Source organism: Tachypleus tridentatus, chromosome 3 (genome assembly GCF_004210375.1).
Source record: "Tachypleus tridentatus isolate NWPU-2018 chromosome 3, ASM421037v1, whole genome shotgun sequence".
Classification (NCBI taxonomy): domain Eukaryota; kingdom Metazoa; phylum Arthropoda; class Merostomata; order Xiphosura; family Limulidae; genus Tachypleus; species Tachypleus tridentatus.
The window spans coordinates 14,344,347-14,367,915 of record NC_134827.1 but is presented as its reverse complement, the minus strand read 5'-3'; the positions used below and the strand labels follow the sequence as shown (position 1 = coordinate 14,367,915).

Below are 23,569 nucleotides of genomic sequence, written 5' to 3'. Positions count from 1 at the left end.
TAAATAAAAGAAATATTCCAATTCTATTTTCCCAACATTTAATCTAAGTGTTTTGAAAGTGATCTTTTGCTATTCTGCAACATTTATTTAGTATAATTCCCAAAGAAAGATTAAAAAATAAAACGTTCAATTTTCACTGCTGTGCAGCTAAAATGAGTCATTAGTACAAGACATGACTTTCAAAAGATTTTATTCTCATCTTAAAGAATTTACATTTTTTTAGTAGCTAATATCCCTTGAGAATATAATTATCCATGTGCTGTTTCCAATGTGATTGTCCTTCTATGCTAATGGTTTTATTACTAAAGCTTTTTTTTATCCCACACTTCCCTGGTATCACAACATGTAGTCTGAACACTTATTAATGAACCATAGCTTTGAAAATAGTTATAGGCAATGTTTATATGCAATTAGATAGAGATTATAAACTATTTAGGTACAGAAAATAAAGTTATTTGAGTAGTATTTCTGATTTTATAGGGTAACGACTAGCTGGAGCCTCCTGAGAAAGTGAACAAAGGAATCTAATGGTAAGTTCAAAAGAACTAGGAATAAAACAATCTTTCAACATTCTCTTAATCCTGAAAACATGTTTATCAAATCATATAAGTGAAAGGAATATAAACTACTCCCATAACAAAGTATTACATAAGCTTAATTAAGATTATCAACTATAGTAGGCAATGGCAAAATATTCAGATGACTCAAATATTTATTATTCAGTATTATTGTTAAGTTTATCATTTTAAAGTGATCCATTATTTATCAAAAAGGAAATAAACCTATGTTATACATATGTTGACCTTAACCAAGAATTTTGTTAGTAAAATACCTAGCCTGATAAAGGTAAGATCTGACATTGAATCTTTATGTATGATTCACAACCAGAAATGGCAACTACTTTAATAAAGAAATTCAGTTATGAAAAGTGAAGTTGAAAATAACTGGATATGTGAAATTGAATTTTCTGATCAACGACTATCAAAAACAAAATATCAAAGGGAGCATTTCTAATGTTTTTCCCTAAGCCATTTGTTGCCATCATAGTATGAAAATTTCACAACAGAAAATTAACTACACTAAGTTTAAAACCCAAATTAGTTATATAGTTAGTTTGAATCAAGTTTCATGCAATTTAATTTTTCCAATTATGAAGAACAAAAGAAATACTAAGTGATACTGTATAATGTTTCTAGTCTTATCATAAACTATCTTGTTAAAAACTGCTTAAGAGCAAAGAGCAAGCACACTAAACACCATGGAACAAAAAATAAGCAGATTATTAAAGCTAAGAATATTTCATATTGTTAGTTATCTTTTGTGTAATTCACACTTTGTTCCTGTTTGTAGCAATGAAAACAATCAGTGTCAGATATAATTTTATTTGTACCACACCAATGGACCATTGCTAAACTTTTACATAACATTTCCTGCACAAACGACTAACATACTAAAATAAAAATACCTTAAAACATCCAATTAAATATGTAATTTGAGCTTAAAAACAAATTATCAGCAATGTTGTAACTTACTCTTTCAAAGCATCAGGATTCAAGAAGTCTCCATTTAATAAAGCAGGGTTTCCTAAAGTAAATTTATTCTTCTGTTGAGCAGTACTGGTTTTCTTTTTTCCTATAGACTTGCGTTGTCTTTCTATTTCTTCCCTTTCAACTGCTATTAACTCTTGTTTTCTGTACAGAAGAGAAAATTTCACATTTTTTTCCACCAAAATTCTAACCAATATACAAGATAAATGTTTAATGAAATGCAATTAGCACGTATGATTCTGAACAGAATACCAACATCTATACACAGAGATGACAACTATTTTAAATGACTGAGCATAATGATTGTAGACATAGACCTTTCACAGTTTTAGTCCTTTTGGATTTGCCACAAACAAGACAATCTGGTGAACAAGGCCTCTTTTTTTTCCATCTTGTGAATGATCGCATTGGTGTTTCTATGCCGCTTAGAAATCTAGAAATACCCATCTACACAAGCGCTGATTGGCTGACAAGCACTGATGATGTAACTATAGATTCCTCCACGTACCCAGTATGGAAAAGCACTGCACTCAAACTATTGGTAGACGTTGGAGATACAAATATTTTTTATTATTTCAAGCACAAACATGATTATTGCAAGTAGCCATTTGGACTATGTCTTTTATTTATTATCAAAATTTATTTGTGTCTCACTAGAAATTTTCTTTTCACCCCTTTCAAGCCCTGGGGGAACAATTTATCACTTTATTGTATTTGTCTGTATGAGCGTATAGTCATAATGTATACACCAAAATCATAATGGGTGACATCTCTGCATACATATTGTTTAACATGTCACAATACCAAAATTAATATGTATCATACAATATCATTCCTTAATATATATGCCGCTTAGAAATCTAGAAATACCCATCTACACAAGCGCTGATTGGCTGACAAGCACTGATGATGTAACTATAGATTCCTCCACGTACCCAGTATGGAAAAGCACTGCACTCAAACTATTGGTAGACGTTGGAGATACAAATATTTTTTATTATTTCAAGCACAAACATGATTATTGCAAGTAGCCATTTGGACTATGTCTTTTATTTATTATCAAAATTTATTTGTGTCTCACTAGAAATTTTCTTTTCACCCCTTTCAAGCCTTGGGGGAACAATTTATCACTTTATTGTATTTGTCTGTATGAGCGTATAGTCATAATGTATACAACCAAAATCATAATGGGTGACATCTCTGTATACATATTGTTTAACATGTCACAATACCAAAATTAATATGTATCATACAATATCATTCCTTAACCATATGCATGTTGTGACTTTCTTTACAGATACAAATGTAAAACTTAATTAAACCACTCAATTTACATCAGCAAGCTTGACATCAAAACACAGTTTGTAATTCATATCTTTGTGTTAGCTAAGTTTTAATTTCAAAAGAAAATATTTAAATTCTTAGTCTCCACTCCCCTATGTTATGACATGCCAGAGCCCTGATTTTCCAATTTCAGGGGTTTCTTTCAGAGGATTTCAGAATATCCAACTACTTAGAAATACTTACTAGGAACACTGACAAACCAAAATATAAGATACAAATATGCAATCTTCTTACTTTACTGAGGTATCACCACATTTATATATCAACATGACATATCTATAATTCTCTCTGACATTGCTAATGGACAAGTTTATATTCAATGGAAAGAGCAAAATTCAATCAACTGCCTCATTACATTCTGTTGTTTATATCTGAGTAAGCAGAAATGGAAATTTTCAAGAAATTATTATTACCTTTTGAATTGAGCGAATACTCTGGACATTAATCGAAATATTTTTACCTATTAATAGCTTAATAGAAAGTCCGATATATTATAATAGCTTTAGAACATTCTAGTGCCCAATGTACTTTTTGAGGCCAGTGTAATCCTATACATTAAGAAAATAAAATATCCATGTACAGAATATTGTAAAAATGAACATGATCTTTTTAATGCTTTAAACATAACAAAAAGAATTACAGACATGTCTAGAAAGCAATGACAGATGAGAAGGGCATGTCATGTGGGTTTGAATATTTTTTATATGTCAGTAAAACAAGAAAATGGTGGGTTGTAAGTTTATATTCTAGTTTGAGAATATTTAAAGTATATATTTGTAACTGGTTAGACACTGAAAATAATAAAAGGTTAAAAGAAAAATCTAAAAGGAGCAAATCAGAGTGCAGATATGTCACAAACATTTATTAAAATATTTCCCTCTGAAATTGAGAAATTAAAATTTAAATAATATTAAATTTACTGATAATAAGATTACCCACACTCTAGACAGGTCAAATCAACAGTTACAACATGAATATTAACTCCTCTGTTGTTACTGCTCGACTGAAGTGAACCTGCCCCACCAGTGTAAATGCAATAGCTGCAAAAATACAAATTTAGAATCCAACTTTCTCTTGAAGTGTTTTTTCTTAATAAAATATAAAGACAAGTGAAATTAATACCATTATATATTTTCAGTATACTGCAAGTATGTGAGAATTAAATAAGTCCATAATTTCACATAACGTGTACAAAGTAATACTAGTTTTTAAGGATCAGATTGGTTTGAAAGTTGCAAATTTGTGCACTGATCATAGGAGTTATGATAAAGAGGATTGTAATAAAACTTTTCTGTAGCTACTGTAAATGTGTTAGATGCAATATATGTTATATAAAGGTCTAAATACATCTCTTAAACTTATGTACATAAGGTTTATGTATGAAATTAGTTACAATGTACTTATAATACATATTCACATAAAATTAAAATTCTCAAAGGAAGTATTTAGAATTGCTGAATGGGATAAAGCAATAAGACTGGTTTTAAAAATAGGAGAGAGGACAAAGCAAGAAAGAATGCATTGATGATGCAAAGCCTCAAAGAAAAATTATACTTATGATAGAAGTCAAAGAAATGTTACTGAAACTACATGCTACTGTTCATGATATATGAGAGTGATTCAGCAATGTAAATGTGAATGAGACGAAGCAACCCCGTAGACTTTTACAGTTGATGACAGAAATGTCAGAGACATATTGACAAGACCATGAAGCCAACTAGAACATCCAATTAAGTAGAAATACTGACTTTTTTTTCTTATTTATATGAAAATTATTTTAATTACCATTAGTAACAATACCAATAACAAACACATTCATTACACTCATTCTTAAGTATGTTTCTTACAAAATCAAACTAAATATTTCACAAAATGTTTCTTCCAACAAATACCAGTTTTTAATATGTTTCTCACAATGACCATATCTATAAAGCTTCATACAACATGCAGGCTTGTTATTTTTTGAATAAAAACAAAAGCCATTGCATATCATTATGTATCACCATATTTCAGGTATTCATGAACCCAGTTTCATATAAAATATTAACATCTTACAAACAAACTTTTGTTTTTTTGAAAAGCTTTACTTAATGTTATTGTATATGACATTTTGATAAGACTTTATGTAAACATTCTTTACAAAAGTCCAATATTTACCAAACACTAAATACAGATGAGCATTTCTCCAATACTTGTATTCAGTATTTTTGTCAACTTTAAACTTACTCAGTTGGTCTGGTGAGATATTATGATTCTGACAACTATTTTTAAACTTTTTTAACAGAACATTAATTATGAATGGTTTTATAACTTAACATCTATATTTTTCCTACATAAATTATTTAAATTTTAAAGTAATAATGAAAAGAGTTTAAAAAACTCAGAGAAGTAGTTTTTAAAAATAATTTAAATTTTCATTAACAAAATGAGTCTGCAATTAACATATCTAAAAGAAAGAGTTGATAATATTTGTAACTGTAAATATCAACCAACAAAAATACACACTTTAATAGTTCTGTGAAGGCATGTCCATCAACCCAATTTTCACCAAAAGTTGCTCCTTGTCTTTGGGTAACAAACTGCCCTAATCGTAACCTATTTTGCATACATTTCTGTCTAGCTTGTTTTTTCTCCATTGTGGACTAGAAATTAGAAAATAAGATAATACATATAGTATCAATAAAGTAAATGTTACATTATTCAAAATGAAATATTAATGAAAGCTCATTTAATAAACTGTTCCAATCCATTTCTTCACTGAAGTGATAGTTATCCAATATTAGTTACAGAATATTCATACATAAAAATAATGCACATTTTATAAACTGTTATAATGTCTAAGTAATATACCTTTTCAATTAACAGTTGTTTAGTAACATCTATACATTTTGTTAATTGTTCCTTTTCTTTTTGTAATGTTTAAGTAGCATACCTTTTCAATTAACAGTTGTTTATTAACATCTATACATTTTGTCAATTGTTCCTTTTGCTTGTTATGTTTATGTAACATACATTTTCAATTAACAGTTGTTTATTAACATTTATACATTTTGTTAATTGTTCCTTTTGCTTGTTATAATGTTTAAGTAACATACCTTTTCAATTAACAGTTGTTTATTAACATTTATACATTTTGTTAATTGTTCCTGTTGCTTGTTATAATGTTTAAGTAACATACCTTTTTAATTAACAGTTGTTTATTAACATCTATACATTTTGTTAATTGTTCCTTTTGCTTGTTATAATGTTTAAGTAACATACCTTTTCAATTAACAGTTGTTTATTAACATTTATAAATTTTGTTAATTGTTCCTTTTGCTTGTTATAATGTTTAAGTAACATACCTTTTCAATTAACAGTTGTTTATTAACATCTATACATTTTGTTAATTGTTCCTTTTGCTTTTCTATTAATTTCTGTTGAGCTTGAAGTTGTCTTTGGAGTTCCTTATTAGCCTGTAAAATAATTAACTACTAAATTATTAGAATCTAACTAAATTTTCTGATACTGTTTACAGGAATGTCTATGGATATATATCAATTAGAAAAGGAAAGATGAACAATAGCAGAAGTCTCTAATTAGTTCAAAATAAAACCTTGGAAATTATTATGTACACAAATTTGTGTTTATATCTTTCTAATGCTTAATAGTAAATGTTTTTAAAGCCCATATCTTGATTATGCACATGTATTTTTCAGTTAACAGTATTAATTATTAATTACTGTGATTACATATCATTTAGTTAGCATTAATACTTACAATTTGAATCTGCAACTTTTATAACTCTTTCAGTTTATAAATTTTTTCACCATTTTAATAATTGAAGGATCATAAACTTTGTAGTGAAAAATACTCAGTGTTTTTAAGCGCAGTTTAGTTAATACTGTTATATACAGATAGAATTTGAAAGCTAAAAAAGTGATTTGAAATTAAATGCTAAGCACTGATAATGTTCTTAAGTTTAAATGAAGTACTTGTTCACATGTAGTATGCTATCTCTGTCACATAATGCCATAAAAACATTTGTAATACAGCTATTATCATATAGCTGTTTAAGCCTAATCTCTTAATTTAATTTTCAGAAATTTTTATATCAGTTTCCTCTGTGATCAAAACCACTGTATGTATGTATAAAGAATGTTGAACATTAAGAATACATGATACTGTTATTTTTATTTGTGATCCTTTTACAAAATATAATCAATAATAAAACAAACTTGTTACCCTTTGTAATTCATCTATTCTGTTATCTCTGATTTCAAGGTCCATCGCTGATTTACTTTCCACCTCCTTAATCTTGATGTTGGTCAAATCAGTCTGAACTATCCTGTGGTAAATTTGTACTGGTCGTTGGGAAAGAAAGAGCATGTTGGGGTAGTCTATGCTATTACTTAAACTTGCTTGAGGAGAGATTGAGTTACCCTGTGTAATATATAACATAAACAGTGTTGCTGTTGTGTAGTACCATGGTTTGCAAGAGGTGAGATTGAAATATTTTGGAGCTACATGTAAATATATACATATATTGCCACCATGAGCTAAACAGAAAATAAATAATGAAACTTTGTAGAATGGACAGCAACTGCCTGTTGTGGAGACACAAGTGTAGAGGACGATGTTTAGAAAGTCTTCTGCCTTTTGAAACACTTGTGTCTTCACAATAGACAGTTGCCGTCCATTCTACAAAGTTTCATCATGAATACTCTGCCTAAACAATCTATCAAAGAAAATAAATAATTTAGAATACACAACACTTTCAAAAACAAAAACTTTGATTGCTTGCACCATGCTAAAAATTATGCAATATGTTGTGCCATATGTGAAGAAATACTTGCTGCTACTTCATGTTTCAGAAAACATAGCTAAAGATGTAAATTGAAAATATCAAGGAAGAAATAAATTATAAACATTGACAACTCTCATAAGAATAAAGTGTTACTGTTGTAAACCTAGAAACTGACTGAGGACCTCTTTTTGATGCATTTCTATGACACTCTTTGTTTATATCTATAAACACAGAAGTGTGAAAGAAAGACCAAGCAGATACAGACTTCTTGCCATAGACAACCAACAATTCACAAACACCACAATAACTCTTATTTCTAACAAGGAACCTTAAGTTAGAAAGCACATTATGGTAATATAATAATAGGTGGGCAAACAGTGATTTATAAGTACAAAGAAGAATATTTACTTCTGTTGAAACACTTAGTGGATTCCATGGCTAACAGAATTCTTTCTTGTGCTTATAAATCATTTATTTGCCTTCCCACTATAATAAGAAACTGTTATACTTGACGCAAATATCACTACCACAATATGTGACCAAAACATCTCTTTTGCAAAAACCATCTGGATGAGTATTTAGTAAAAAAGCACATCTTTTCACATTATCTTTTTCTATACTTTCTAAAATCTGTATCTACTTATATATATCACAAAGATAATACACAGTACAGTTCTTATCTATTTTTTACAATACGAATTAGTCACATTTTATGACAGATTTCTACACACACACACACATACTGAAATATTTGTCAAGATTCATACAGAGTGCATAGAAGTAACTGCAAAAAGTCTCCACATAAAGCAAATCAAAAAGACAAAAAAAAGAAAGATTTCATAAGAAACTCCACATAATTAAACAACTTTGTCATTGAATTTGTTGTAAGATAAATTTGTACTCTCACTTGTACATTTTGTTAAAAGCATCTACAGCTATCAAAAACAGACTAGGTTAAAAAAAATATTCATCCTGTAGAGCAAATAATAGGTTATATAAAACTACTGATCAAGTAAACACTAGGTTAGGTTTATGAATATGAAGAAAACACTACATTACACACGTGGCTATGTTTGTAGCTGTAATTCCTTTCATGGAAGCTTGAATGGAAATGTAGTAAGTACTATTAATAAGATCTTGAGAAAAACAGTAACAGAAGGTATGACCTTTAAATGAAATTTTAAAATAAATTACATAATAGCAACTCAAATTTCTTTTATTACATACAAAAGATGCTGCTATCTGTGTAACCCAGATATTTACCACAAGCTCAAAAATTACAATTAGAAATAAAAACCTATTTCTAATGAATGCATAAATACAATATTTAATTAATTTGTTTAATACTATATCTTTAAGATTTTGGACAAATTCTTTAAAGCACAAACAAGTCATCAATGAATTAACTCTTTAAAAGGTTGTATCAATTAAGTATTTTAAAAAAACTACAAAATAAGACATCAAATATGTTAAAAATATTAATTGTTCATTTGGGAAGTTCTCTATTTTACTTGAAATATGTTCTGAATTTGATGGGTTAATTATTCATACTAATCAAGTGGTATCCTATTGGACTGTTTATAATTGAAAAAAAAATCATACTTTTAAGCCTTCTAAACTTTGTGACAGCATATTCAATGGAATCAGGGTTCCAGAAATTAACTATTTCTAATGTATTAAAAAACAACAACATATTTTATTAGGTCTTCTTGTAGTTTGTATCTTCATTAGGATAACTTCAGTAGGTGAAAACCTCATTTTCTTTCTCACTATCCTCATATTCAAATCTGCAAAAATTCATACAGTACAGTGTGTTAATACCTATTTATTTCAGAAGCACTTTCAATGGCAGCCATTTTACTTGGTCATCTTGTGCACCATACTCTACTGTACACAAGAACTATAAAGGGAATTATCTAATACTTTATGAAAATAAATCAAATTTTTATTCATCATTCTGTGACTTTCAGTAACAAAATAAAATCACAACATGCATATAAACCACAGAATCTAGGTGGTCATACTGACATTCTTGGCAGAACCCAAGTGCTGTCTTCTAGAAGCCACAGAAGTAACCAATCTTTAATTATAGACATGCAAAATGTTATACAGGTTAAATTCATGAGAAAACAAATTATGTTAAAAACAATTCTGTTTTTACAAAATGTTGGTTTACCTGTTGAGCAACACATTCTTTAACCCTATCACCACAGGTATTCTTTACTGCACATGACATAAGGCTTTCGTGTCTTACATTCAAAATTTTATAACACTACTTTTTGTTTGTGTTATACCAATTATAATAGTGTAATATCTTATCTAATAATCCATATTTTAATAGTATATAAGTTTTAAGTTTTTTATTCTACTAGGCAATATTAGAAACAATCCTAAATGTCCTCTCGTGTGACATGTTACATTTTCTCTTAGCATGTTAATTTCCATATTTTAGCTACCACATTTCAAAAAGTATAAATTTAAACATAAATTACTCTATATTAAATTGTCATTGCTATATTTTTTATAGTTTTCAAATCTGTTTGGCTACAGAGCTATTAAATAGAAAATTAGACCCATCCTGCCTAACTGTTACATCCTCTCTTTTAGAATTCATTAATAATTCTCTCTTACATTTAATTACACATTACCTACAACCCAAAGAGAGTCAAGGTTTTCATCTGTCAAATGATGTAATGTATAATGTTACTTCTGTAGGGTTAAATGCCAATATCATTCAGTGTTAGTAACATTGTTCCCATGAGAAAGTTAATGACCAGCTTGGATGAATTTGTAATGACTCATTGCATAGTTAGAAAGCCAAAACAATTTTGAGAGAAAAGGAAATTTGTCTACTTTTTGTATGTTATTAGTCTAAAAAACTTAAAGTTAACTCTCTTTAACAATCGGCAACAAAGAAAAAAAGAAGATTGGTAAAGTACTTTTTATTTTTCATATTTTTTTTTTGCATATAATTATAAAAGTTACTAAAATGTAAAATTAGGAATCCTTTAGGTTCTTTAAGATTAGATCAGGTAAAAGAAATATTATAATAAAACTAGTTCAAGAGGCACACACACAAGCAGCTTGTAGGTAATGTAATTTGTTAATGCAATGTGAGCTGCAAGTTCTCCGAGTGATTTACAACTTATAATGGCGTGGATAGTAGTTAAAAATGGTTCAAAAGTTAAAAAAAAAGCAATAAAACTATAAAATTTAATTATAAATAGATTTATACTATTACAAACCTAGAACTGCTTAGGATAAATTAATGTAGTTCTATGTTAGATATCTGAAGTCATTATAGAAAGAAAAAAGTGAAATTTAAATTTATTTCTAAATTATTTTTTGGTGGTTACAGGGTTGTTCAAGTTGACCAAGCCTGAGATAAGGTAAAGAAAATAGCAGGTAAATTTTAGTTTTATTGAAAAAAACAAAACAAGAAACATTTGAAATGCACTTAGGAAGTTTGAGATTTTTAAGACGAAAACTATTTTTAATTTTAACATGAAAATTACTTTTCACATGGATTATTCAAAACAAATACTGAATATATTCATGGAGAAATCTTTATTTTAGTAAGAAATATTTTACTAAAAAGTATGATTTTTTTTTACGTGGAACACGTATAATATTAACTAAAAGACTACCAAATTTTGTGAAGATATACACACTATATTGAAAATTAGAAGTATTAAATCTATAAAGACAAGTACAAAGAGGACATGTGGTTGGTCAAACTGACTGAGCCTGTATTGAAAGAGTTAAGTATAAATGCTGTTTTGTTGAATTGTGATACTTCTAGATAGCTGTACATATTTAATAACTTATTCTTCTCAATGTTTATACCACGAATAGACAATATCTTTTTTTTTAAACACACAATATTGGACTAAAGTATATAAATCAACTTCCATCTATGTATAGCAATCACTGAATGCATGAAAACTGTTTGAATATTGATAACAAAAACAAAATGTCTACAACTGCTTACCAGAAAATATGTTTGAGAAGTTGGTGATTTGGACCCTCCATAACGACTAGAATTAAGGCCTTGAATCTACAAAATAATTATGAAAAATACGAAAATATAAAGATTTTCCCTCAAAACATTACAGGAGCAAAACTGAAAAGATGTTAATTTCTATTGTTTCTTCTATATAAATATGACTTATGACTGCTATGTGCACACTCTTCTATAATACAAACTTTTTATTGAAGCAAATGTGAAATGTACATTTGGTATGGAGAGGTTTTTGTTTTAATAAGAATAATTTTTCCTATTACTAAACTGACATCAATATTTTTTTTACTCTTAACTTGTATCAATACATTTTCTTCTTTACTTAGATACATGTATAAATATTTCTTTTAAAATAATGACAAATATTTTATCATTTTAAACATATATCACAAAGTGGTATTTAAATCTTTCAATCTAGTCCTACAGTAGATTACAAATAACAATTAATTTAACATATAAAACTTTGTGTGTCTTTGACTTGAGAAATACGTTTTTTTCAGATTGATATCACTTAACCTTCTTCAGGTGCAGAATGTAACATACTCTAGTTATTATATTTATAAACCTCTTTTCACAATACCAGAATGATCTTGTACTTGGCTACTTCATCCACAGGTTTTGTAGGAAAAAGAATAACACATTTTAAAGTATAATTAAACATTCATTATAAATGACCTCAATCACGCACACAGAAAACTATTATTTTGTACTTTCTAAAGCCATGAGGTCTTTACAGAACTTTTACTTGCTGACCATTAGAAAGTTGTATTTGACTACAAGAAAATGATTAAACAGAACAGGTATCTACAACAGAATGTTGACATTGTTGCTTATTTCTTTGCAACACCTTTTTCTGTAAGAGTTACAAATCTACTCATCAATATTCGATCATGAACAAATATAGACAAGTGGAAAGAGATATACACATTAAATATATTAAGGGCAAGTCTGTGTCCAAAAAAAAACTATTCTACATTTAAAGGTGCTAACAAGGGTTGCATGTTCCATATACATATAAACATGCGTAATTTAATATACATATACAAATTTGTCAAAGTATAATTTAAGCAAAACATTAAATGCTATTGAAAGCAAAAAGTATTTACCTTAAAATATTCATTTACTTTTTTGACATTCTCTATTCTAGCACCTTTTCCTGATGATGAGAACAAAAGAAAAATAAGACATATAATCTGATTTAGGACTATATGAAGTACAATATATAAATTTTTAACAATAACCACATTGTTAACCACAATTTTTAAGTTCCTCATAAAAATATATTAATAATTAATAGCAATAAAAAGAATTAGAACCTATACTTGTTTTCAGGACAAACACTTGGTAAGTGATCCCAGTAAATACATGCCTTGGAGAAGGAAAAAAAAATGTAATAACAACAAACAACTACTAATTTTGCAAAAAAAAAAAACACCATCTTGATATTTATGAACAGCTGCAATGAGTTTAATCAGGATTAGGTACAAAGGAAAAGCTGCAAAATAATTCTAACCTTCATGTACTTTAGACAACTTGTTTCTGGGGCCATTTTATAACCAGCATCTAAGGTATGTCATGTGAAAAAGACTTCATGGTATAAGAACTAATAAATAGCATTTTACATATCTGTAACTTTGGATATTCATTAAGTTGAATCCAAACTTTAAACCCCAAAAGTAAAGTTCAGCAATATGAAACTAGAATGAATGGCTATAACTTCCATGACACATTTACTATGGGCTTTGAAAGTCATCCTATCCCGTATGTGTCAAAAATGACTGTTCGCAAAATATATGGAAACATTTCCTCCTCCTCCTCAGGAATATAAATATGATTACAGTAGTTGTCTTCTTGCTACAAATGTTGAGATACTTCCAGGTACCATGACCAGCACAAAATGCAAAATAGTTATGGCTCTGTATATTCAGAGAGAAAAATTATATCTAAACAATAAGAGGCAAAAAAACCACAAAACACATGCACATAACAACAGCAACATCAGCCTGAAGTTGCTGCATGAGGTTGTTAATATTTTATAGTAGAGAATATTTCTTCAGTACATGTTGATAGTCTTTTATATAATGGCAAATAAAAATCATTGTATTTAGCCTGAAATTATGTTCTTGAGGCATTACTCCTACCCTTACAAAAATGGCTCAATCGATTGATCTTTTAGTTACTGTGTAGCCACTTCCGATCGCAAATTTCTCACCAGAAATTTTTTTTTTCATAAACATGACACAAAATATATTATAAATTAAATTTAAAACTTCTAACAGAAAAAACAGTTTACAACTTAAAAAAATGTGATTTTTTTTTCTCCCTCAGAAGACTTAAACTTCTTGTGTATTTGTATATTGCATTTACAGCAAAGTTACTAAGCTTATCTGCCACTGTCCCAAATTTTGTAGTGAACAGAGGGAAGGCAGCCAGTTGACAACACACTGCCACCGACCATCCATGCTAAAGGATTGACTGTTATTCTTATGACACACCTAAAGCTTAAAGGGAGAAAAAAAATTTCACATTTTATGAATTTAAACAGGGATTGTCAACTCTGAAATCCAGATCTCTATCATAGGACTATTTTCTGCCCTAATATTTTATAAACCCAGTTCATGAGGCAAATATATTTTATATGTATTACTAAAAGACACAAAATCCTTTGTAGTCAGACCTATAAACAGAGATTATGAATTATTCTCACATTTTCTTACAATGACAGATTTTGACCAGCTGATTACCAACAAAAACTAAATATTTTCACTGTGTAATAAATTCAGTGCTTAAGATACTGGTTAAAATAATCTGTACAACATGTTATAAAGCATTTTGTATTAAAAAAATCCTAGATTTCTTACACGAATGGTTCATAGATTTCACTGACAAAAATGAGATATTATGATAATTTTATAAAAGATTTATATAATTTATGTTTTCTAATATTCCCTTTTCTTAACCAGAAGGCTGAAGATATGAATCATTATTTTGTACTAAAAACTTTATTCAGAACATGTTACAGATTATAGGTTTTAGGTCTAAGTAACTTAGTGTCTTTCCACCAAAGTAATATCTACAGTAGTTTAACCTATAACAAAATAACATAATAAAACTTTATATAAAGTTAAACTCAGATTTCCCTCTAAAAGATGTGATTGATTGATTAACATTGATAGCTACCCTACAAGGTTTATATTTCCACTATCATTTAAAACAGCTTAGAATGTTAAATTCTTCTCTTAAACAAAGACCTCAAAATTAAGAAAATACATAATAAAAAGTTAACTAAACACAATGAAAAATAAGTCCCTTATTGTCCTACCATTCCCATGGTCATCTTTTCTCTTCCTTTTTCTTTCTAGTGGAGTTTTGTGTAACTGTTTTCCTGGACTCTGACCAAGTAATAATGAAATAAATACAAATTACAAGAGAAAACAGCTTGAATAAATATTCTATAATCTAAAACTGAATTATATATCCTGTTTGGATAAAATGTACATTATGTTGAGAAAACGAAAAATTGAACAAGTTGCTAGGGGTTCAAAAGTAGGAGATCAGAAGAAATGTAAGACTAAGCCCACATTCCACTTGAACAGTCTTGGAACTCTGCACAATGTAGATAAAAGGTATGGAAAAGATCTGTGAGCACTGGAGAAACGGAGAAATTAACGACTCCCGCTGCACAAAAAGGAGTTTTATAACCTCTTATATAGGAATCTGATAACCCATATGAAATAAATATATGCAAAATGAAGCAATTTCTTGAAATGGAGAGAGATAAGGTATAAATCTCAAATACACCATCCTCTAAAATAAAGCCAATAAATTTAACACAGAGCAGAGTACAAAAGTCAGCAAAAATGACTAACATTTAATTTGCTTAGGAACAGAATCTTTGGCTTCTCTGACAAATGACCAAACAAGAACCAACTGTCAAGCCACAGTTAACTCATAATTTTCATAATATTTTAAAGCAACAAATTGGAGCTTATTAGGCCATCAAGGATGCTCCTTCCAGCTCCCACTGTAACCATTCCTTACTTTCCATCCAATCTTTTCTTCAACTCAGTTATATTTTCTGTTTCCACCACCCTTGAAGGCAGTTCATTCCAAAAGCCAACCATCTTTTTTGAAAAGTAATACTGTCTAAATTGCAGAGAACTATTATGCTGCCAAAATTTGAACCTATGACCCCTTGCCTATTGTTTTCACTGCTAAAAACAAAAAGGTTTAATGGATCTATATTACCAATACCCTCAATAACCTTAAATACTTTATTCAAATCCATTCTGACCCTTTACCTCTCTATATAAAACAAGTTTAGAAATTTTAGTCTCTTCTCATAGGACAATCCCACCATCCCAGGCATCATTCCAATAACCTTTCTGTGAACCTTTTCCAATAATTCAATGTTATTCTTGAGGAAGGGAGCCAAAAACTATACACAGTACTCACAAAGCATTAAAAGTGATCTATACAGTAAAACAATAATATCCTTTGTCTTGCATTCAATGTTTCTATAGATACTACCCAAAATACTATTAGCCATATTGCTATCTACAGTATTTAATATATTCCTATTTAAAGTGTAACAATATCTTGATTGTGAAACCCTACATGCATCACTTTACATTTTGGATAGTTAAACATCATCTACCACATACTTGCCCAATGCATCAAATAATCTAAATCTCCCTGTAAATCTGCAGCATCTTTGATACAATTAGTCACCACTCCAAAAAATCTCAATGTTATCTGCAAACTTCAAAATTTTATTAGTCATTCCAGGGTCAATATCATTAATATAAATCATAAACATCAGAAAATCCAACACAGAACCCTGAGGCACACTGTTTGTAACCGTAATCCAGTCAGATATAACACCATTTATTACTAACCTATGCTTTCTACTCTCCAGCAAATTTTCTGTCCAGTTTAATAGCATTTCCCCCACACCCACAGATTTAAATTTTGTAACAAGTCTTTTGTTATGCATTTTACCAAAGCTTTTTGAAAATCAAGGTAAACCAAATTCACAGTACTTCATTCATTAACTCTTGCAGTAATATCCTCAAAAAAAGTCAGAAGTTTTTGCCTTAGAAAAACCATGCTGACTCTTTGACACTCTATCAAACTGCTTTAAGTGACTCTGGAATGCAAGTCACACTCTCCAAAACCTTTCCAACTACTGATTAAGACTACCTGGCCTATAATTACCTCAGTAATGTTTATAATCTATTTTAAATATTGAACTAATATTAGCCAACTTCTAGTCTTCTAATACTCTTCCACTCTTCAATGATCTATAAAAATATTAGCTAGTGGTTCACAACTAAAATATCGAAGTTCCTTTAAACGTTTGGGATAAAAGTTGTCTGATCCAGGGAATTTACCAATTTTAGGATTCCCAGCTTTTCTCTTACAGTTTCAGAACCTAAAATGACACCTTTTACATCATTACTTTCCCCACAAATTAAGTGCTCTGATTGAGGCATAATACTTGTATGCTTCTTCCTTCATAAAAATGGAGTAGAACACAATTTAGTAAGTTTACCATTTAATAATCATCTGATATCAGCTCTGCACTATCATTTTTAAGAGGCCCAATCTCCATTCTAGCATCTAACATTTTTCTTACCCATCATACACCTAAAGAATTCTTTACTGTTTAACTATTTCAGCCAACCTCTTTCGTATACAGCTTTTGCCTTTTTAACTTCCTTTTTAATCAATTTGCTTGATATCCTATAACCTTTCAAAGCCTTATTACTTCCAATAAGTTTAACTTTCTTGAATTTGTCATGTTCATCCCTAATCCCAAATCACTGATCTGAAAAAGAAACATTCAAAGCTAATATAAGCATTCCCATGATGATAACTGTGTTAGTTCCTATGAGAAAGATGATGTAAGTATGGAAACAATGGTTGTTCTGGCCAAATTCAGCTATGAGGCAAACGTGACTTCTTATGGAACTGACCTTAGCTAGTGCCAGTGGAAGACAGCAGAGGTAAGACATAAAAAATATTTTTAAAAAATTCCAAAATTTTTACAGGAGTTATCCACTATCATTGAAGCTGGATCCCTGGATTGGAGACAATATAGAAGAACTTGGCTGTCTGCTGTTCAAAAACATTGATTAATGGGATTATCTAGCCATTTATGCAACCACTGAGAAAGCAAAAGGTAGATAATACACTATGACACAATTGAAGGAAAAAAAGTTGCAATACAAGATCTTTGGCCAAATGTCATAGTACAGCAAGATCCCATTGCATGTAGTACATGTGATTGCAACCCTAAGGAATAACTTCATAATGTGAATTTAATGATCCTAAATCAGAAAGGGCATCTTTGGCTGTAGTTGTAGAGTATGAAGTTTGCATACATAGAATTCCAAAGTTAACAGTGACTAAAGAACCTCTTGAACTGTGTTGATTCAAAATCCCAAGTGGTCTAAATAGTAAGTTAGTATTGCAAATAATCCATTTAACAGCCATAACAAACCAACTGTATGCTAGATAATAAGTGAGTGACAGAGCAAGAAGGCAGTCCTCCATATAAAAATGGAAATGAATGTTGAGTGAAAACATAAAGCTGAATCCAGCAAAATGGAAGGACAAAGAACTGACAAATTATCTACTGATGAAAAGAACAAGAAAAATGATAATATTTCTGTTAATATCTGAAGGTATCAGTAATAACTTGAACATCACGAAAAGGTGAAAGAAACAAGGACCAAAGAACCGAATAATCCAACATAACATAAGCAGAAGAGAAATTGGTGCAAGATTTAAAATATATACTTGTTAAATAAGGTGAAATAATACCAGATTTCTCAGGATTAGGAATAACAGACAAATCCTGCTACTCAGTCAAAAATATATGGGCAAAAGAATGGGTCTATTTATCAATATGAGCCAAAAGTAGATGTCCTACAGACTGAGCATTCACAACCACCTTTTGCACAAGTACTGAAAGCTAAAAACAAACAAATAAAAAAAAACAAACAGATATGGTGGCTTCCTGCACACCAGAAGATGGTTGTACAAACAAAGTCTTCAAATAATTTGAAGGAAGTGAAAAATGTTCTTTGTGTTAACTAAGGGCTTCAGACTTTTATGTTTAACAGAGTTAACTGCTAACAGATAAAACTGTCTTATGGAAGGAAATAAGGGGTTTATGTAGTTTGCCCTGGTGCTTACCAAACAAGTTAGAGAGAAAATGAAAAAATGGATAACTCCAAATAAGTTGATGCATGTGATTCATTGTATCAAGGGTATTCAGAACCAAAAGTTACATTGTCACTAACAAAGTGAGAACAATCCAACTAAAAGAGGCTTATTACATTTCAGAGATATATCTAGTTAATTTTGAATATTTTGGGTTTGAATAAAGAAAAGAACAAGAAAAAAAATTCAAAGTGAAATCTACAATCACAGGTAACTTTACAATCAGCTTCTAATATAATTTCTTTTGTTGCATTAGTCCTACTGTGTATGGAAAACAATTCCTATTCATACTTGATTTGTAGAAATACACTATATTTGTCAAACTTTATCTGCTCGTATATATTTACATCTTGGATTAACGAAGATGAAAACTTACTTAAACTAACTACCTTTCCTAATATCAAAATGATAAACAGTAAATTTATTGTATAACTATTGTTTTTCTATTTTATTAATGATGGAATTTATTTTCGGAAAATGATAGGTTCTGTTCTGCAAATTAGAGATTGCAGAGATCTGCATTTGAGAGATAGGGAAAGTCTGAAAACTAATTATAACAGATGAGATATTTTTGTCCAATCAACGATAGTTGTAAAGCCTTTTCACGAAAATGATATTTTCAATATCTCCTCAACAGGTCATCAGAACTTTACAATAATAAACATTTTTATTTTATAACAATATCTGTAAAATGACTGAGTCATAAGTCCTGGGTATGTCTGTAAATATCACAACAAAAAGTTTGAATTTCTTGTTCTTTTTATTATGCAATACCTCAATCAACAATTTCAATCAAATTCACTGAGGTGACAGTTCCAAACATAGTATCTGCTTTTAGAACTGTTATTATTAACTAGTAGTAATAGCAAACCAATAAAAATTTTAGCATAAACAATGTTATCATTACTCCTTGAAGGTATTCCTTTAAAAAACTGAAGTAGAGAATGAAACAGGAATTACTAGCCAGAAATAAATGAGCAATAAATATTGCAGATGGAACCTCACTGTATTTAGAATTTTGTTATGAATACAACTTTCCTTTGTTTAGTGAAACATTTCATTAAAAAAAACAAGAAAACTTTTTCAAAAATAAAGTAAATGTAGGGATGGCAATTGCAACATTCCTACATGATAGCAAATGATAGAAATAAAGTATAATAATATACATAATTATTGAATCATAACTGAATTTAATTCATTCTATTTTTCTCTGTTAGTATTCTATAACACTGTGTGTCTGTGCTTATTATACAAGGATGATACAAATGCTACCCATACTATCTTGCTTCATTGTTTTTGAAGGATTTATATTAATTATCCATAAATTTGCTTCCTTTTTTGAATGTTCTTTGTACTGTCTTCTTTAACAGTAGTCTGCAAAAACTATACTTTCATGTTTTTTTTTTCATAAAAGAAATAAAGTTTAACAATTGAGTGCATATTTCACCATCATTTTCCAGTGAATTATGAATTTCACATGCCTTTTCTTTAAGGTTTACCACTATGACTTTTATGTGTGCTCCTAAACTTAACTCATAAACCTTCAACCATAGAAAGGAATGCATCTCCAATCATTTATTACTGAAAGAAAAATGTGTAGTACCTTTTTTTGCAAGAAGCATTATAATTAATTCTTACATCAATATCTTTATCACTAGAAACACTGGCTGCACTGAGGTTGGAGCTGTCATACTGCTGATGAGAAGAGTTCCCACTGCCTCCCTGTGATGGATGTGAGCCACTGAAACCTTGCGAGTGGTTTGAATTCTGTATAACTGAAAATCCACATACTTGGACTAGTCTCTGTTGCTGATCTAGAGACAGCTGGGAGAAAGGAAATCCCTGTGGTAAAGACGGCAATGTTAAAATTTACAAAAACCTCAGTATCTTCAAAAACTGTATGGTACTGTTGTATGTACATGTAACTGAACCAACAACAAAAACATTCTAGCAGACAGTTAAAAACAAACTTTGCATAAGTTAAGACAACATTTTCAAGATCAACCATCATGATAAAAAGAGAAGGACACAAAATTATCGATTTATGTACACATAGTTTATTAACAGTAATCAAAATTTTAAGAAATTTTGTACTTGGTAAGACTCATTTTTTGGCAAGTCTTTATTGACAAACACATAATAACATATGAAATACTAAGGAAAGGTAAATCACAATAATGAGAAAATAAAAAGAGGTAATTATTTCTCACACTGTCCAGGCAGTACATGACACACAATATTTTAAATGCAAATCACTATAAAATACATCACTTACTTGTTTGACTATTTGTGATCAACCTACATAAATGTCTGATTTGTAAAGTAGAACCTTTTTTTAGCTAATTTCTGACTGCAGCTTATGTAGAAATAAACAATCATTTATATGGAGGCTCTTATATTACTGTAAAGTTTTGAAACTATTTTTGTGAGTTTTTGTCAAATTTTTGTCTTGATAAGTAGATCTGGGTGATTATTATAATTCACTTATCATTGGATTCATTAATCAATTAGATCTAAATCTACCTGATTAATTTCAAATGAGAAATATGTAATTGGAGTAATTGAAAAATAGTGATAATAAGAAACTTATTTTGATTAGGTGATCAGTTTTGTAAGTTGTGATAATAATCAATTAAAAGTAACACATCCTTGATTATTTATCAATAATCATAACGGCAGTATATACTGATAATATGAATAATCAGAAATGCAAATTTTGTTTAGTTGATTATTTTTGTGATATCAACTGACATAACTGATACTCACAGGTGATTAATTATACTGATTAATTTAATCCCCCAGTTGAGTAAAAGACATGATCCTGACTGGCACCATACATTAAAAATAGTGCACACACATACTCAGTAACAATAACTGTTTTATTAAAGATAATCAAAGACTTAAAAAAGGAAATTCAGACTGTAAGAGATACTACAGGAATGTACAATGCATATAATAAGCTTACTTATATACTTAACTACAACAAAACAAAAAATATATAGGATACAAAATGAAGAATCAAAGTATCTAACAGAAAATATGTCAATGGTTAAAAAATTGTATAAATCTTACATCTTTTCAGATTCAGTATTTTTTAAAATAAAATACATAAAGAAAAGGTTTGTTACCCTTCCTCCAAAAAATCTTGCATCCAGTAGCTCTTGCTTCCGGGCATCCAAACTGCGTAGGTTATCCATCATTTCTGTTAAAACAGGGTTAGATAAGTAACAAATTGAAGAAAACTTATATAAGCACTATAATAAGAGAATGTTGTAGAGAAATATTACGTTTTTTATACTTGTAAGACAAAAACCTATTTATCTTTTCTTAACAAGACAAAATAACAAAGGTAATTAAATAATGTATAATCAAACAAGTATAAAAATAAACTGCATAAGACATTTTTATTTGAACAAATTTTGAAACTTGTTTTATAAGCAGGCCTTCATTACTCCAAATAGGTATGAAACAAATGCAGATAGAATAGGATGCAAGAATTTTGTAGACAAAGCAATATTTTTATGAATGATCTGAAACAAAGACTCAGCTCAGCTAATAAATTGAGTACATTATGCTATAACTATTTTGAATATACAAACCCTCAATTCAGTGATTAATACACCTGATATAAAGTCATTGTGGATTGTAGTATCAATTGCAGATATTGTTTAGCATTTCATAGATACTGTGATGTCACCAAACTATGACTGCTCTTTCTGGATAAAGGTATGTAATACCCTTTTATGATACAAAACATTCATACTATCATCTCATAAAGATGTGTTTATATCAGGGATCTGGAGTTTACAAGATGCGGTATTTTTTGTGCTTAGTGAGATTAGAAAAAATGAAATATTGATCAAACTGGGACATTAGGACCACAGAGAAAAAGACCTAGACAAAATTGTATCTCAGCTGCTGCAATTTGAGTGCAGAGTCTTGAATCATCTGAGAATACAAAATACAAAGGTCAGTAGTCTGTCCATACATCATCTGAGGCCACAGTACGAAACATAATCAAGAAGGATTTCTGTCTGGAAAAGTGATACAACTCAAGTGTACAAAAGTTGCTCCTACTATATATCTATTCAACCATGGCATTCCATAAGCAGCAGGAGAATGGAACAGTATCCATAAAATCTGATATAAAGACATGATAATAAACTGCTGTATGCAACTCCCATGGGTTTCTGTGAGATCAGACAACTGAAATGGATGTTGGGAAACCACCATCCTTGTATACTAAATGGTTTATGGAAGTAAGAATGGAGAAAGCTGTGTCTTTGATCATTACATCTTTAGAATAGAGCCTTCTGCAATGAAATGTATGCTGTGAGGCCATTATCAAGAACCAAGATCATGAGATAAAGCATGACCAGTTGTGGGGATATGGAATATAACATGGTTAGACTCCAAAATTGTTTCAATATAATATGCTCAACTGCACAAAGTAAAAACAATTTTGTTGGAATAATTTGCTTTATAGCTTGAAAAAATTAAGATTTTCTCAGATACATTAATGATTATTAAAATGCTTTTCTATAATGTTCATACATTATTCTCACACACACGTATATGCAAATAATAGTGCACAAGTTGATCAAAAAGATGTAAAGAGAAATAAATATTTATGTTTCTAAT

At 29.6% G+C, this 23,569-nt stretch overlaps 1 protein-coding gene across 6 annotated transcripts in view; it reads right to left on the bottom strand.

Annotated features, from left to right (window-relative positions):
• The window catches only part of LOC143246390 (serine/threonine-protein kinase tousled-like 1), a 77,025-nt gene that overhangs the window by 19,044 nt on the left and 34,412 nt on the right, over nt 1-23,569 (bottom strand). For all 6 annotated transcript variants that reach the window (XM_076493020.1, XM_076493015.1, XM_076493016.1 and 3 more), the window contains 9 exons: nt 22,057-22,130; nt 20,567-20,770; nt 15,021-15,090; nt 12,805-12,854; nt 11,669-11,734; nt 7,116-7,313; nt 6,236-6,346; nt 5,397-5,533; nt 1,533-1,691 (listed from right to left, as the gene is read on the bottom strand). In XM_076493020.1, coding sequence (XP_076349135.1) covers nt 1,533-1,691; nt 5,397-5,533; nt 6,236-6,346; nt 7,116-7,313; nt 11,669-11,734; nt 12,805-12,854; nt 15,021-15,090; nt 20,567-20,770; nt 22,057-22,128 — 1,067 coding nt within the window. In that variant the 5' untranslated portion in view covers nt 22,129-22,130. The remainder of the gene's footprint in view (nt 1-1,532; nt 1,692-5,396; nt 5,534-6,235; nt 6,347-7,115; nt 7,314-11,668; nt 11,735-12,804; nt 12,855-15,020; nt 15,091-20,566; nt 20,771-22,056; nt 22,131-23,569) is intronic.